Raw genomic sequence first — 15,386 nt, 5'->3', positions numbered from 1 at the left:
GCCTTCCAGGGTGTGGCAAAGGCTACATATTGATTTTGCTGAGCTAGAAGGACAACAATTGTTCATTGTGATTGATAGCCATTCGAAGTGGGTTAAGGTGTTTCCAATGTGGAAAATAACAACAAGTAAAACATTAGACATTTTGCGAAGTTTATTTTCTTCATTTGGCCTCCCTGAAGAAATTGTTTTGGTTAATGGACCACAATTTTGTTCTGAAGAATTTGCGCAAAAATGGTGTGAAACATACCAAGGTTCCACCGTACCACCCTGCCTCAAATGTTGCAGCAGAGCGCACTGTACAAATTGTAAAACGTGCTCTCATAAACCAAATGTTAGATCCAAATCCAAAGAAACGGCAGTTGTCATTGGATCACAAATTGGCTAATTTTCTAATTACATATCGTAATACTCCTCATACAACTACTGGTAGCAGAGTTGTTTCTCAAACAACAGCTATGAACCGGATTCTCATTGTTAAAACCAAATTTGGCTCAGTCCGTAGAAGAGACACAATTAAGACAGAAAGAGAATCATGATAGAGGTAGCGTAAAAGAGAGAATTGTGAAATTAAACCAGATGGTGAGAGTGAAGAACCATCACCATAAATGGGTAAAGTAGCTACCAGGAAGAGTGGTGAAAATATGTGATCCTCGCACATATTTGGTAAAGATGTTTGATAATGGACAGGTTAGGTTTGTTCATATTGATCATAGTTTACCCACAGACATGGAAGGAGTTGAAGGTGGGAATGATGGAATGATTCAATTATTTCTGACTCATCAGATAGTTTTGATATACCAGTAGCATATCCTACATCCAGTGTACTGGAAACAAATCCAAGAGAAAATCAGAATTTAAGTCTGAGTCCGAGTCAGGAAAACAAAGACTCTGAAGTTAGAGTGAGTCAAATGAAAATCAAAGAAATCCTTTGGAGGAAAATGTTCCTCAGGATGAGCCTCAAATGAGTTTAAATTCAACACCATGTTTGGAAGGTTCTGTTCGAGAGCGAAGGTATCCTTTTTGAAACAGAAAACAAGTGGTAAAGTTAAATTTGTAAATATGGAAAAAAATAAGTCTATATCCTGTGTTATGTATAACATGCAAGTTATGTATGATGTTTGTTAAAATAACTTCTTCATTAAGGAGGGAGAATTGTAATGTCTGTAAGCTTGTAATGTTTGTAGCTCCACACTGTGGATGTGGATGTATTGTGTACTGCAACTACAGAGTTAATAATTAAACAGAAGCAGCAGTTCCGGACGATTCCAAGAGAGCTGCCTGCCATGTTAGAAAGCTGTGTGTGCTTGTGTTCTGTGAATATATCACAAAAGGTAAATTTGCACATGAGAAATGCCTGCTACTTTATAACTTCAGGTGAAACTATGCTAGTCAGCAGATGCATTCCGAGAATGCAGCAGGAACTCAGCTGTTGTTCTAAGTGAGTCTTGAATCTGTGAATTTTGTTAAGTTCACAATGTTGTGCCCCACACCCGGGACACTTTAGAGAATATAAATTTCATTTGAGGCCAATGCATTTTTGTAAATTGAAACCTCAAGTTAATGATGAAAGGGTAAAAAGGGTGATATCAAGTTGCATTCAGTTCAAAAGAACTCAGTAGTATTTTGTCAATGTGACTGCTTGCATAATAAACTGAAGAACAGACATGTGTAGTCAATGGTATTTATACCTTAGTAATAGCCTCTAATTTATCTTCTAAGGTGCGTGCGCGGCCGTGCAGTAATCTGAAAGGTCCCACACAGGCCACTCACCAGTTTTTACATTGTAAATATCGCACATGCGCAGAAATTTAAAGAGACTGCGCATTAAAAGAAACAGGCCATGCAGAACAAAGCGCAGTTTACAGCGAACATTGATACTGCTATTCCATTTGTTTACTGACACTGGTGTATATTAAGCCATTAAAACCAAGGACACTATCACCTTTAAATTAATGCAGCCATCATCCCATGTTACATAATTTTGATATTTGCAATGAAAGGCACCGTGATGTTCTGGTCACATCTTTCTGCTTGAATTTACAAAGCATTACATATTGCAGTAATTTGGTTTCCTGAAGGAAAACAAATGATTTTTATAGTATGTTGAGCTCAGTGCAGCTGTTAACTTAATAAGTGGAATTGACAGTGTCTGTAGGTCTTGTTTTACTTGGTTAAATGATAATAAAACCAAACCTGTGCAGTGAAGCTGAACTCTGTTATTTTGAAAGTTAAAGTACTCTAAGTAAAATTAGTCAGCCATAATGACAGTAAGTCTTCAGAGATCAGTCACTGACTTTATTTATGGATGCAGAAAGCTGTGGCACAGTGGTTGAACTCCATTTGTATAGAAACTATATGGGATTTTTAAAGAACTGTGGAATTTTAATAGTTTGATAGATTTGTTTTATTGACCCCAAGTAGTACAGTGAAAAAAGGATACTGGTTATTTAATATGCAGCACATGCACCATTAGCAAAAGGGATGCTGTCTGAATTGTCCAATATTAGAAACGTTTTTGAAAGGTTTGTATCTTTGCTGGCACTCTATGTTATATGCACTGTAGCAATAATGCATCAAGAAAAGAGCAGTGTAATTATAGGACTAAACTTTCACCTTCATTCTTGGCAGGTGTTCGCCGATTTTATCGGCGGTACAGCCGTTTTTGCTCGAGAAACCGCCCGGCGAAAGTTTCCCCCTTAGTTTTTTAATGGTACCGCCCAAATCTCAAAACGCCCGCCAGGACCAAACCACCGATGTACACCAGTGAGAAAATCGCCACGGCGTAAATTTGGCTTCAACGGAAGCCCATCCAGATCGCCGAGGGAACCGCCCTGTAAAGGCTGCTTAAACAGGGCGGTAGGTGGGTACTCTGCAAAGAAAGGTAAGTTAGAAGTTCTTTATTTATTTTTTTTTATTATAAAATGGCGATTAGCTTTAAAAATGTTTTTTAATTTTTAATTTTTATTTTAGTGAATTTTTAAAAAGTTTTCCCCCCTCCTTCGGTCCAACCACAGCCTCGGTCTAATTTTTTTTTTAATTTAAGAACCGCCCGTTTTACTTAGTTTCCCCTTTAACCACCAAAAAACCGCCGAGAATACAAGATCCATTTTCTCGCCAGGCAATTATTTTTAACTTAATAATGGAAATTTTCACCAGCGTTACTTACAAACGTTAGTGGTTTTTCTGGGCGGGCAATCAGGTGTTGAGGGGCTCTCGGAAAATTTTAGCCCATAGTATTTGTCATTGCCTTGTTTTACATATTAAGATGAACAGGTAATGGAAACAGTCACTTGCAACAATCTACATCAAATTGTTACTGTTATGTAAAATACTTCTCCAGAAGAAAAATAATAGATATTATGTCTGCTCGATTCATGTAGAGAATCATAGCTTATAATTATATTGCATTATAATTCTGTAACAAAATCTAGGATAATTATGATGTAAATCAACTAATACTGTCACCTTCACTTTAATGTTGTGAGACCTGGCAAGGACAGGAAAGTAGATAAAAGTTTGAAATATTAAATTGATATGTAAGTAAATGTTGGGCTGCTTTTTAATAATATCAGGTGATGGGCATAATAACATAATTCAAAAAACTTTCATTTGCTATTCAATGTGAATTTTGATGTTTCATAGTATTTTTTGCTCAGCCTTCAACAAAACATCTTTTCAATAGTTAGACTTTTTAATGGTGAGTGTAGCCTGCTACATGGTAAAATGCCAATGTTTCTTTTTTCAAGTTCCTTGTTAAGAAAACATTTTATTTAATTTCTTTTTTTATCCAGTTATATCCTACCTTCATTTTTCCTCACATAAATGTTATGATTTGGGTTTATGAGGATAGAAAGCCCTTCAGCACCATGTTCAAGTAGCCATTCCTCATGTGTATGACTAGAAAGCGAGCATCAATAGACTTCTTGACCGTGGAGTTGTATCACAACTGACCCCAATCTTGTCCTCACTTAATGTCCACATGTGAACTTTCCAGCAGGGGTCACCAGATAGCTATTAAGAGCTGGAAGCTGAATCAATTTACCCCGACCTATGCCAGGAGACGCTTAAGCCAATTCTAGTACCTCCAACTATGAACTAACTGACTCAGCACAAACCAAGCATAAACCTTGGGACCTTCCTCATCTGTATAGCTCAGTGCCACACCATATAGTGCACTTATCTATTGAACCATGGGGAGGGCCTCTTTTTTTAATTTTGCCTTTTTGCATCTTTATGCTTTTACTTTGAAAGATAACCTTAATGACAACTAACATTAGCTGTAACTAAATGTTCACTATCATTCCAATTGGACTCTATAGAGAGGATATGATCTGTTTAAATTGAACAGCCTGCTCATATATTTTAAATAATGGCAGGACCTCAATACGACTACACATCTCTTATTTACAAATATCAAAAATAGCTGCAGGAAGATCATCACGATTATAACTTTTTCACTTGACTCTTGAATCCAATTTTCTCCATCTGAAATTTGGCGATGAGGCTGAATTAATTTCAGAAAGTTAAATATAGCGATAATGACAATTCTTTATGATTTAATTATTTAATACTCAAATACTTCTTCATAAATAAGCAGGAGCTCTCAAATGTCCCTAAATGACTTCAAATTGCAGCCGTAATCAAAGTCACAAATGGCATCCTGTGACTGTGACCACGGTGAACAATCCCTCATCCTTCTCGACCTCGCTGCAGCCTTTGACATGGCCGACCACACCATCCTCTTCCAACTCCTCTCCTCCATTGTTCAGCTGAGTGAGACTGCCCTCACTTGGTTCCACTCTTAGCTATCCTTTTGTACCCAGCGAATCACATGCAATGGCTTCCCTTTCCACCCCACAATGTTATATGTGGAGACCCCAGGGTCCTATCCTTGACATAATCTGAAGATACATCAGGTTGATATGTATGCTATCGACACCTAACTCAACCTCTCCGCCACCTCTCTTGACCTCGTCAATCCCTTTGTTGTCCATCTGCTCATCTGACATCCAGTCCTGGTTAAATTACTCCATTTAAACATTGGGAAGACCCCCAAGTCATGATCTTTGGTTGCCCCACAAACTCCATACCCTTGCTACCATTTCCAGCTCCCTCTTCAGCAACTGTCTTAGGCTGAACGAGACTGTTTGCAACCTCAGCATCATATTTGCCCCTATGCTAAGCTATGACTGCATAACCGATGCAACACAAAGACCACCTATTTCTATTTCCGTAACATTGTCTGTCCTCCCTCTGCTGCAGAGCATTGGCTGCTGAAACATTCATCCATGCATCCAGAACTATTTCAATTCTCTCCTATCTGGCCTCTCACCTTCCAACTTCCATAAACTTGAGCTCATCCAAAACTCTGCTACCCATATCCGAACCCACAACTCATCCCGCTTACCCATCACGCCTGTGTTCGCTGACCTACGTTGGCTCCCAGTCCACCAATGCCTACAATTTAAAATTCTCATCCTCATGTTCAAATTCCTTCATGACCTCACCCCTCCCCATCTCTCTAACCCCCCCGCCCCCAGCCTACAACCATCTGAGAACTCCATGTTCCTTCAACTCTGACCTCTTACGTGTTCCTTCAACTCTGACCTCTTACGCATCCCCCACTCCCTTTGCCCCACCCTTGGCAGCCATGATTTCAGCTATCTATCCCCTAAGCTTTGGGATTCCATCCATAAACCTCTATACCTCTGTCTTGTCCTTTAAGATCCAACAAAACCTACCTCTTTGACCAAGCTTTTAATCGTCCCTTCTAATATCTCCATCTTTGGCTCAGTCTAAAAATGTTGTCCAATTACATTTCTGTGTAGCACTTTAGGATGTTAAATACACTATTTAAATGCAAGTTGTTGTTGTTGAATGAATGGACATCCCAATAATGCATATCCACCCCATTAACTCAAAATAAAACCAATGATATGACACATGATAATGTCATCTCATCTCTGGAACCACTTGACAATCAGATCAATATAATTCTCATTTTAAAGTTAAAAATTACATCTAATGTTTACTATTTCAATAAAGACAATCTCGTCCTGATCATAACTCACACCTAGCAATAAAACCAAGACTGAATTATCTGGCCAACCATATTGGAGAATATTAATTGTATAGCACTGAGCCTCTTTAATGTGTCATTATCACATAAAAATCTAAAATCTATACCCTTAAATAGTACAGAATGAAAAATATGGATCACTTTTGTGAACAAAAATCCAGATAAGGTTCCAAATATCAGGTACTGTGTATATACTGGACTTTATCAGGGGGCATATAGCTGTCCTTTTCAAGTTACAGTACAATATCATAGAAAATATTTTTGTATCATAAGGTTCTCTGTTTTTCTGACAAGACATGTTCATTTTACTAAAAAGGATGTCACAGTAAGATACAGCTACTGTGGTGTAGGCAGCCAGTGCAAAACTGGGATCACCCATGTCATCATGAATCAATTGCAACATTTTACTAAAACCTGTAGATGTGATACTGAGTTGCCCCAGTGTCACCAGACGAGAACAGAAAACATTAACAAAAGTGCCCTGGGGCACCACAAATATGATAAACAAACAATAATAACTATGTACAATATGACGACATTACACAAATAATAATTAAATCATAATGTGATTGTGAGTGTCAATTACTCCCTCTATATACTGGTCGTGGAAGAAGAGATCTTTTAAGAACATACTGGACCTTGTATTAGCTTAAAATGTGGTACATTCAAAGTAGGGTCACTTTTGCTTTCAATGAATTATCAAGTTAAAATATATTTTATTACACCAAGGCAATTCCTTTCAAATCACTTTTTGCAATGGAAAGATGGAAAGTAGAATATAAAAATAAGTTTTATTTGAAAAATATATAAATAGAATACAAAATGTATTTTTAAAATACGAACATAATTACACTTAAATTGGTATACTTAATGTGAAAATATAACTGTATTCAAAGTCATAGACACATTTACTTGATAAATGCAAATAGTTGGCAATGACACTCCTAACTTCCAGTTTCCAAAGAAAAGGAAGAGAAAAACAAGAACAGAACTAATTTTAACACTGCCGGACATCTTGTAAAAGTTTGTTAATTTCTGCTACAAGTTCACTGGCATCAATGAGTTCATGTTTACTCTCACGCTTACAAGGAGCAAGCTGGCTGAGAACATTATCAAATTCATCTTCTTCATAATTTTCTGGGATTTCCTCCATGGCAGGCAACCATTTAGAGATGGGCTGCGGATTTATATGATTAACAGGAGCAAGACCAACACTGTTCACCGGATTCTGGAAATGAGTGCTTGCTGCCCAAGCTGCCACCCCTTGTGGATAGGGAACTGGCTTTGCTGCCAAATGTCCTTTTTTATTTTCCAACGAACTTACACTGCCAACCTCATTGCATTCTGCATACATGTCCATCTGTGGAGGCAGCAATCGTTGGAAAACACTGTTCATTTCTGACAGGAGAGATGAGGTTCCCAGATCCTCTGCCTCCTCGTTCTGGGACTCTTTGCCAAAGGTCAAAAAGCTTTTTTTCTTCTCATTGGAATCTGAAGAGTCACAATCATCTTCCTGCAGCTGTTGAGTATCCTCACCAGGAATAAACATGTTGCTCCTGTAATCAGCAGATACGCCTGAAGGCAAAGGAGGCATCCAGCATTGATCAGAGTGCCCCAATACTTTGCATTCATCTGTGCACAGCTTCATTGCTGCAAAACAAAAACAAAAATCATCATTCAAGAAACTGTCCATCACACAGATCATTGGCACCAGAGCAGAAGATGTTCTAATCACCTTTCCCACAACTCCACCACCGTTTCTAGTGAAGATCTAAACTTAAACTGCCAAGTTTTCTCAGAGGCAGGAAATAAAGTGTTTCAGTGTCCACATGATGACCTTGTCAATACACCACACTGGAAATGCTAGAAAAGCACAAAGCTTATAAAACACAGCATGTTTAATAGTATGGCTGAGGGTGTAAAATCTCAGACAACAAAATAATGTAAGACATTCTATCAATAATCTTTATTTCTGATTTAATTTATATTCAATTATTTCTTTTTTATTTCAGCCATTGCCATTTTCTGTTCCCTTGAAGTCACACTAAGCATTAGTCAGATGGTGAGGTTTTAGATACTGCTGAATATACTGCCTTCATAGGATCCTTTTATTTACAACAGGCCTTCTGCTTCAGCTGTGCCAGGGATTTTGAGACTCCACACACAAAAAATTGCATTGGGCTCTCCACAACCCATTTATTCCCAGTTGACAGTGCTGTCTAAATTGATAACTGTAAATTTCTTTTTCACTATGAATAAACTTAGCATCACCCAATTATAGAATGAATCCTAGTCTAATTATATTTCTTTTGTTTAAACTATTGTTGATGTATTAAATAGAAAGTAACAAAAAGGGGCTGTAATATATTAGAATCTCAACCAGGCTGTTGAGATAAAAGTACTCCCAGAGAGGAAGCCACACTCAGAGGAGATCAGGTCACTGATGGAGAATTATGAAGATATAGACCCAACATATGCTGCTATTGAGCTCCATGCTTAGAGGGAGACACGAAGAATCACCCCTAAAGTCTTCTCTTCACTTGCTGAAAGGGTCTCACGTCAACTGAACTTTGAAAAGCTCAATCCAATTCCTGGTGGACGCATGTCCATAGCACAAAACTGACTATGATTCAACAACAATTTGCATGATTTGGAAAAAAAAATTTAAAATCACACTCTTCTGAGTTGAGATCTACGATTGAGAGAGGAAAGAGATTTATCTTTCACTGAATCTCACTATTTTTGACCGGAGATTGCTTGATGTTGACTCACAGTGCAGAAAGCTAAGAAGAAATGTTGTTCTCCAGACTTTGATCAGCATGAAAGTTTAAAAATTCAAAACATTGAAACAAGTGTTGCCAAGCCGTAAAGGATAATAAATGTATTTACTGTGAATGTTAATTGATATATGCTTATTAGTGACATAACTGTACCTGGATGAAATCGATGGCTGTCGGTGACAAAGAGGTCACTGAAACCTTCACCTAGAAGTCTGTCAATGGGAGAGTCTCTGCCCAAATCATAGTCACTGTCTCCAGCTTCACTGTCACCTCTACCACTATCTTTGAGACTGAATTTATCCATATCTTGAAGAGCATATCTACAAAGAGTAAATGATAAATCATTAGTACCGCACATATATATATATATATATACACATATATATTATGATATAAGAACTTGTGTCTGAAAAGACAGGAATTTAATGCAACAGTTTTTTTACCTGTAGCTTCTGGAATATTTATTTCCTCGAAAGTTTGGTCTTGGTTGATACTGGCCTTGATGCAGCATACTCAACAGCTGAGAAACTTGCTAAATGACAACAGAAAGAAAAAAACCAAATTTACTCAATGTTTTTTTGAAAATATAATCAAACACATCTCTTTTCAATAGTTTCACCAATACTTTTTCTGACATATAGGGGGTGAACTTCTGCAAGGGTTGTCTCAATCGTTTGCTGTAACTTCAGTAGAAGGACCATGGCAATCCCGGAAATACAACGTAAACACTGTTTGCACCATTTTTCCACGGTTTCCATAAGTCTTCTATTAAAAAGTTATAGTGAGTAAGTGGGTATAGTGAATATTATCAATCCAACAGGAAAAAAGGTTCATTAGATAGTCCATATCTGTAAATATCACTTTATATCAACCATTGGTCTAATTTTTACAGAAGCTGCCCATTTGGTTATGGTCAAGCAAGCTAAAGTCCACAAAATAAAAATAAACTGATTTGCTCTGACTCGTGAGTCCTTCTATTTTGATATATTTTACCACAAGGTATGACAATATCCATGGGCATGTTTTCCTTATTTCTTCCGATTTCTCGCCATCAGGAATTCTCACTACTTATTTGTTTCTCAATTGCAGGAAGCCTACTTCCCATTACAGGTATATCTTGGTAGAATTCTATTACAAAGTTACTTTTTTTCTTAACTAATTCCTTGCTTCTCTGAATTTTTCAAAAACTGGGACAAGTTAAATGTTGTAACCTTAAGAGGACAGAGTGATGCACTAAACGTTAAAATGCCAGATTGAGCGGAGGGGGGAGGGCTTGAACCTGACACTTGTACCAATTCCAGTTCAACACCTTCGCTGTAGCTCAGCAACACTTGTTGCACACAATTACATTTTATTAATAGCCAGAGCTGGATTCACTAGATTGTTGAGACACAGAAGTAAGAATGAGTATTACTGGGAAGATCTTGGGACATTCCATTTGAAATGTTGGGCATTGTACTCCTCTACTAATTATTTATTTAACACTCAATAAGGGGTTGTCATTCCTGATGTGGTATTTTCAGTAATCCAATTAACACTTTCACTCCAAATCTGAGAAAAGTTGTAACTCATTTAATACAAACAAGTTAATGGCACCAGTAAAATAGTGCACACATGAATATTAATTAACCAGTGTGCTAAGATTTGCTACAGAGGGATTTCAACCTCTAGCCAAAATTTTCAAAATGATTATTTGTTATTACTGAGAAAAAGTAAAAGACATAATGAGGACTACTAAATGGCACAGCAGTCCCCATTTCAATAAATTAACAACTCAGTTTTTTAAGATAGTAATTAAACTGCTGTATCAATGAAATGAAACATCCCATGTGATGAGGTGTATCTCTGCACATATCAGGCTCAATGCTTATTTTATCAATTATAGTAAGTTATCAGACACTTAGGCTCTCAGAACTGTGGAAACGTTTTTTGTAATCTTTCCAACCCACTTGAAGGTACTTGCTGGGTTATGTTACTATGGGCCACAGTCACCTTCTGATACTTCACCCAAGGAGCCATTCTTCATCTCTAAGACTGGCCAGTGGGTGATGATGGGCTATTTGACCTCATGGAACATCACAAACAGCCCTTAGCAAGTCTTCACAAGAACCGAGGAATGCACACTTCCATCACGGGTCACAGGATGGTAATCAAAAGCTGATTTTTCTCCCTTTGAACTAAGATAGGCTGAGTCCAATTGTAGTATCCTACCACTAACTCTGCTGCGATTAACTAATATGGCATAAACCTGGGGTTGGACTAGGCACTTTGCTGACTTGAATCATTCAATTGTGCACATTTTAACCAACTGAACCATTGAGGGGCTCTATATTGCCACATTTTAGATGCAATAATGAAATGAGGATGTGATTTCCACAAAACAAAATGGATACGAAAGATATATAGAAAGTTATAGGTTAAACTATTTTAACACAATAAAATTACAGAATACAATACAGTAGAGGCTGGTGACAAAATATGCCAAAGACCTTCACCAGTATATATTCTGATTTTTGTGTGCACTTACTTCATAAAAGAGGTAAAAATGGGAGGACAATCCTACCCAATAGTATTTAATTGTTTGGAACCACAAACTAAATGAACCACAATTATCACTGTGCATAAAGCACAACATTCAAGATGCTCACCTCAACAGGTGGAGAGGTGTGTGTGAGCTCCAGTGCAAAGTTCTCAGGTAAATGGTTGGAGGACAAGGTCACCAAACTGTTGAGTGACTGGCGGCTATGATTGGTTTGCCTGCTGCACATCTGACCCCGATCCATTCCCGAGAGGGTTGGTGAGGAGGAAGGAGAAGCCCTGTGTTGGGATCTGATGGGTAGAGTGCCAGTCGCTGTGTGTACCAGAGTGATGTCCCCTTTGTGAATCTGCCTGGATGGTCGTTTGGGGTGGTGCTGATAAGTGGATTCTGCCACTCGGCAGTTGTAAGATCTGGTGTCCTTCTTTTCTCGATTGCACCTTGTGGCAAACATGGCCATGATGATGAGCAAAACAGCACAGATCACACCCAGTGATATGATGATGATCATGGAGTCATCTAAACTACTTTGTTCATCAGGGTAAATGTCTTCTCCAGGTTCAGCCAACACAACTTTCAAGGCAGCCACTGTGCTGAGACTTGGGGTTCCTTTATCTTGCACAGCAACAATGAGGTCCCAATTTTTCTCTTGAGCCAAAAACAAGCTATCATTGGTGTAAATGTCACAAGTTCTTGGATCCAGAATGAAAATTCCATTTTGGTTGCCATCAACTATGGTACAAGTGAGCTCCGAGTTGATGCCAGAGTCCTTATCAATTGCTGCAATGGTGGTCACCAAATAGTTGGGCCCAGCATCACTAGGGAGGAGCACCTCCGCCGTGCCATTGCGCAAAACAGGCTTTAGAATGGTTGGCGAGTTATCATTCTGGTCAAGAATGTTCAAAAGGACAGTCGTGTTGGTTCGAAGTTGAGGGGTCCCTCCATCCCTGGCCTGGACTGTAAATGAAATCCTGTTGATCTCTTCACGATCGAAGGTCCTGAGTGCGTAGATTGCCCCAATGGATGGGTCAATGGTCAGGTAAGTAGTGATGGAGCTGCCAGAGATGTAGGACTCCAGGATGGTGTAAGTAACCTGGCTGTTCTCGGCAAAATCCAAGTCGGTGGCTGTCATCAAGGTGATAAAGGCGCCGGGTGAGTTGTTCTCGTTCAGGAACAGTTCGTACTTGCTCTTCTGGAACTGGGGAGCATTGTCGTTCTCGTCGGTGACCTGGACGGTCACGTACTGGACGGTGGTGAAACTCGGAATGCCCATGTCCTCGGCGATCACTTTCAGCTGGTACTGGGCGATCTGCTCGCGGTCCAGGGTCTCGTTGGTCTGGATCATGTAGTTCTTCTCGTTGGTCTGCTGCAGTCGGAAGTGCCCGTGGCCCTGGAGCCTGCACGCCACCTGCCCGTTCAGCCCCGAGTCCCTGTCCTCGACCCGCACCACGGCCAGGAAGGTCTCCCGGGGAGCCGCCTCGGACACGGCCGCCACGTCGCTGCCCAGGGGCACCAGGGTGACGGCGATCTCGGGCGGGTTGTCGTTGACGTCCACCACCTGGATGACGATCTTGCAGTGGGCCGGGATGGAGTTGGGACCCAGGTCCTGAGCCTGGGCGTCGATCTCGTAGCTCTGGCTCAGCTCGTAGTCCACCGGGCCGACCAGCACCAGGCGGCCGGTGTCGGCGTCCAGCTGGAAGGTCTCCCGCACCCGGGGCGACACGTGGCTGCCGAACGAGTAGAGCACCCGGCCGTTGCTGCCCTCGTCCGGGTCGGTGGCGTTCAGTTCCAGCAGCAGCGAGCCCCGCGGCGAGTTCTCGGGCAGCTCGATGGCGTACGAGGCGCGCTCGAAAGTCGGACTGTTGTCGTTCGAGTCGGCCACGCTGATCTTGAGCAGCGACGAGCCCGTCCTGGGCGGCGCCCCGCGGTCCGAGGCGGTCAGGCGCAGCTGGTAGGCGGCCTGCTGCTCGCGGTCCAGCGGGCGCACGACGATCAGGTCGGCGTACTTGGCGCCGTCGGTGCGGGTGCGCACCTCCAGCGCAAAGTGCGGGTTGGGCGTCAGCGAGTAGGTGTGCAGCGAGTTGTCGCCCGTGTCCGGGTCCACCGCGCTGTCCAGCGGGAAGCGGGCGCCCACCGACGCGCTCTCGAAGATCTCCAGCGGGATGACCGAGCGCGGGAAGCGCGGCGAGTTGTCGTTGATGTCCAGCACCTCCACCTCCACCTGGATCAGCTGCAGCTGCTCGGTGGGCAGGGTGATCACGTCGAAGCTGATGGCGCAGGCGGCCGTCGGCCGGCACAGCTGCTCGCGGTCGATGCGCTCCGCCACGCTGACCTGGCCGTCCTCCTCCCGCACCGCCAGCAGCGACGCGTTGACCCGCTGCATCACGCGGAAGCGCTTGGACGACGGGTTCAGCTGCTGGGCTAAAGTTTCCGACAGTCGGCCCAGCACCGTGCCCACCGGCTGCTCCTCGTACACTCGGTACTGCACGGTGATGCCCGCCGCATCCCGACACATCCAGTTGGTCAGCACCAGACACAGCAAGAAAGCCCGGCGCCTCGCACTCTTCTTTTGCACTTTCTCCATCTTTCGTGACCTCCTCCTCCCCCCGCACCCACCTCCCCTGACACACTTTTTGTTTTGGGCTTCTGTCAGTCGTCGCGTTCTTGTTTTTTTTTGTTGTTGTTGCTGTTGTCGCTTTTGCTTTCAAATTAAAAAGTAAACTGTTGATTCCCTCGAGCCGTTTTCCTCAGTCACACTCGGGACGCATTTGAGGACCTGGATTTTGACAGCAGCCAAGACAAAGCAGCCTTCATGTAAAGTCGCGGCGCCCCTCAGTCGTGTCGATCTGTTGCTAAACTTCTTTCCTTGCAAATCACTTTGCGGCGAAGATTTAATTCTTTTTTTCAACCCAAAAATAAAAAAAAAGCTCTGCAATTTAAATCGGGCTGTGTATTTTTGTTTTTGTTGTGAAAGGCGGCCGCAGTGTGCTCAGAAGCAGTGTTGTGAGGGACTGACTCTGTCTGACCGTCTTGCACTCGCTGCCTGTGCCCGGGCTCTGGCTCGGGCTCCACACAAACTTCACTCCAACTCGCTCAAACTTTCCCAAAGGCGCGTGCCGCCAGCCCAGCCAGCCAATCGCGCCGCGCCTCCCCAAACCACCGCGGCCAATCGCAGCGTGCAGCCCTCGACGCGTCAGCGAGGGAAGGGGGGGGGGGGCGGGTCCGACCCCGCCTATTGGCTCCCGCCCGCGAGCAGGGAACAATGTCAGAAAGTGGGGCGGCCAGGCTGCCGCTGACAAGTCCCATGTCCCATGCTTTTTACCTCTCGCTCGGGTCCAATATCATCACGAACTACCCTCTTTTTTCCCCAATTCCTCTGGTTACCATTTCTCTTCAGCTATAGTCCCTTCGCCGAACCATAAATCTTCTGATTACTTTCTCCTCCGTTTTCTCTCTCTCTGATGTTCCATTGTCCGCTGTTCGTTTTGATTGTCTCGACCGAAAGCTAATTATTCCCTGCTCCTCTTATTATGAACTTACGCATTTTTCACTTATCTAAGTTTCGTCTCTCTCTTGTCGATACTAACTGATTTGGATTCACCTTTGTTCTCTTTTATGAACTGTATAAACCAGCTCCCTCACACGTCTATTTTCGGGCTTGAACGTGTGTTTTCTTAACTTTATTACGCTTCCCGAAGACATGCCACTTATTCAAGTCTTTTTCCCCCATTATTACTAATCTTTTCTCCCATTATGTTAGGAGCTTTGTTTTTAAGTACACATTTGCTTTCAAGTTTTCTTTGAATCAGTAAACTTTGTTAGGAAGAGGAAAGACGCTCGCGAGTCTTCAGTCTTCACACACAGGACTAACGAGTTCGGCCCTTTAAATTCTTACTGTTTGTGAAGTTACGTAAACTCACAGTTTTGATAATTAAATTGAAGAATATTAAAAACCCCAATCCTGTTTGTCATTTAAAAAAAGAATCAAAAA

At 41.8% G+C, this 15,386-nt stretch overlaps 1 protein-coding gene across 1 annotated transcript; it reads right to left on the bottom strand.

Moving 5' to 3' along the window:
• Positions 1–6,919: 6,919 nt before the first annotated feature.
• On the bottom strand, positions 6,920–14,456 carry pcdh18a (protocadherin 18a). Its single transcript, XM_070865561.1, has 4 exons — positions 11,508–14,456; positions 9,303–9,391; positions 9,013–9,179; positions 6,920–7,729 (listed from the first exon to the last, which is right to left on the bottom strand). The coding sequence occupies exons 1-4, from the start codon at positions 13,977–13,979 to the stop codon at positions 7,077–7,079; spliced, it is 3,381 nt and encodes a 1,126-aa protein (XP_070721662.1). The 5' UTR covers positions 13,980–14,456; the 3' UTR covers positions 6,920–7,076.
• Positions 14,457–15,386: the final 930 nt, after the last annotated feature.

This window comes from Pristiophorus japonicus, chromosome 2, assembly GCF_044704955.1.
Source record: "Pristiophorus japonicus isolate sPriJap1 chromosome 2, sPriJap1.hap1, whole genome shotgun sequence".
Taxonomy (NCBI): Eukaryota; Metazoa; Chordata; class Chondrichthyes; family Pristiophoridae; genus Pristiophorus; species Pristiophorus japonicus.
The sequence above is the reverse complement of the archived record's forward strand: the minus strand, read 5'-3'. Positions and strand labels throughout refer to the sequence as shown.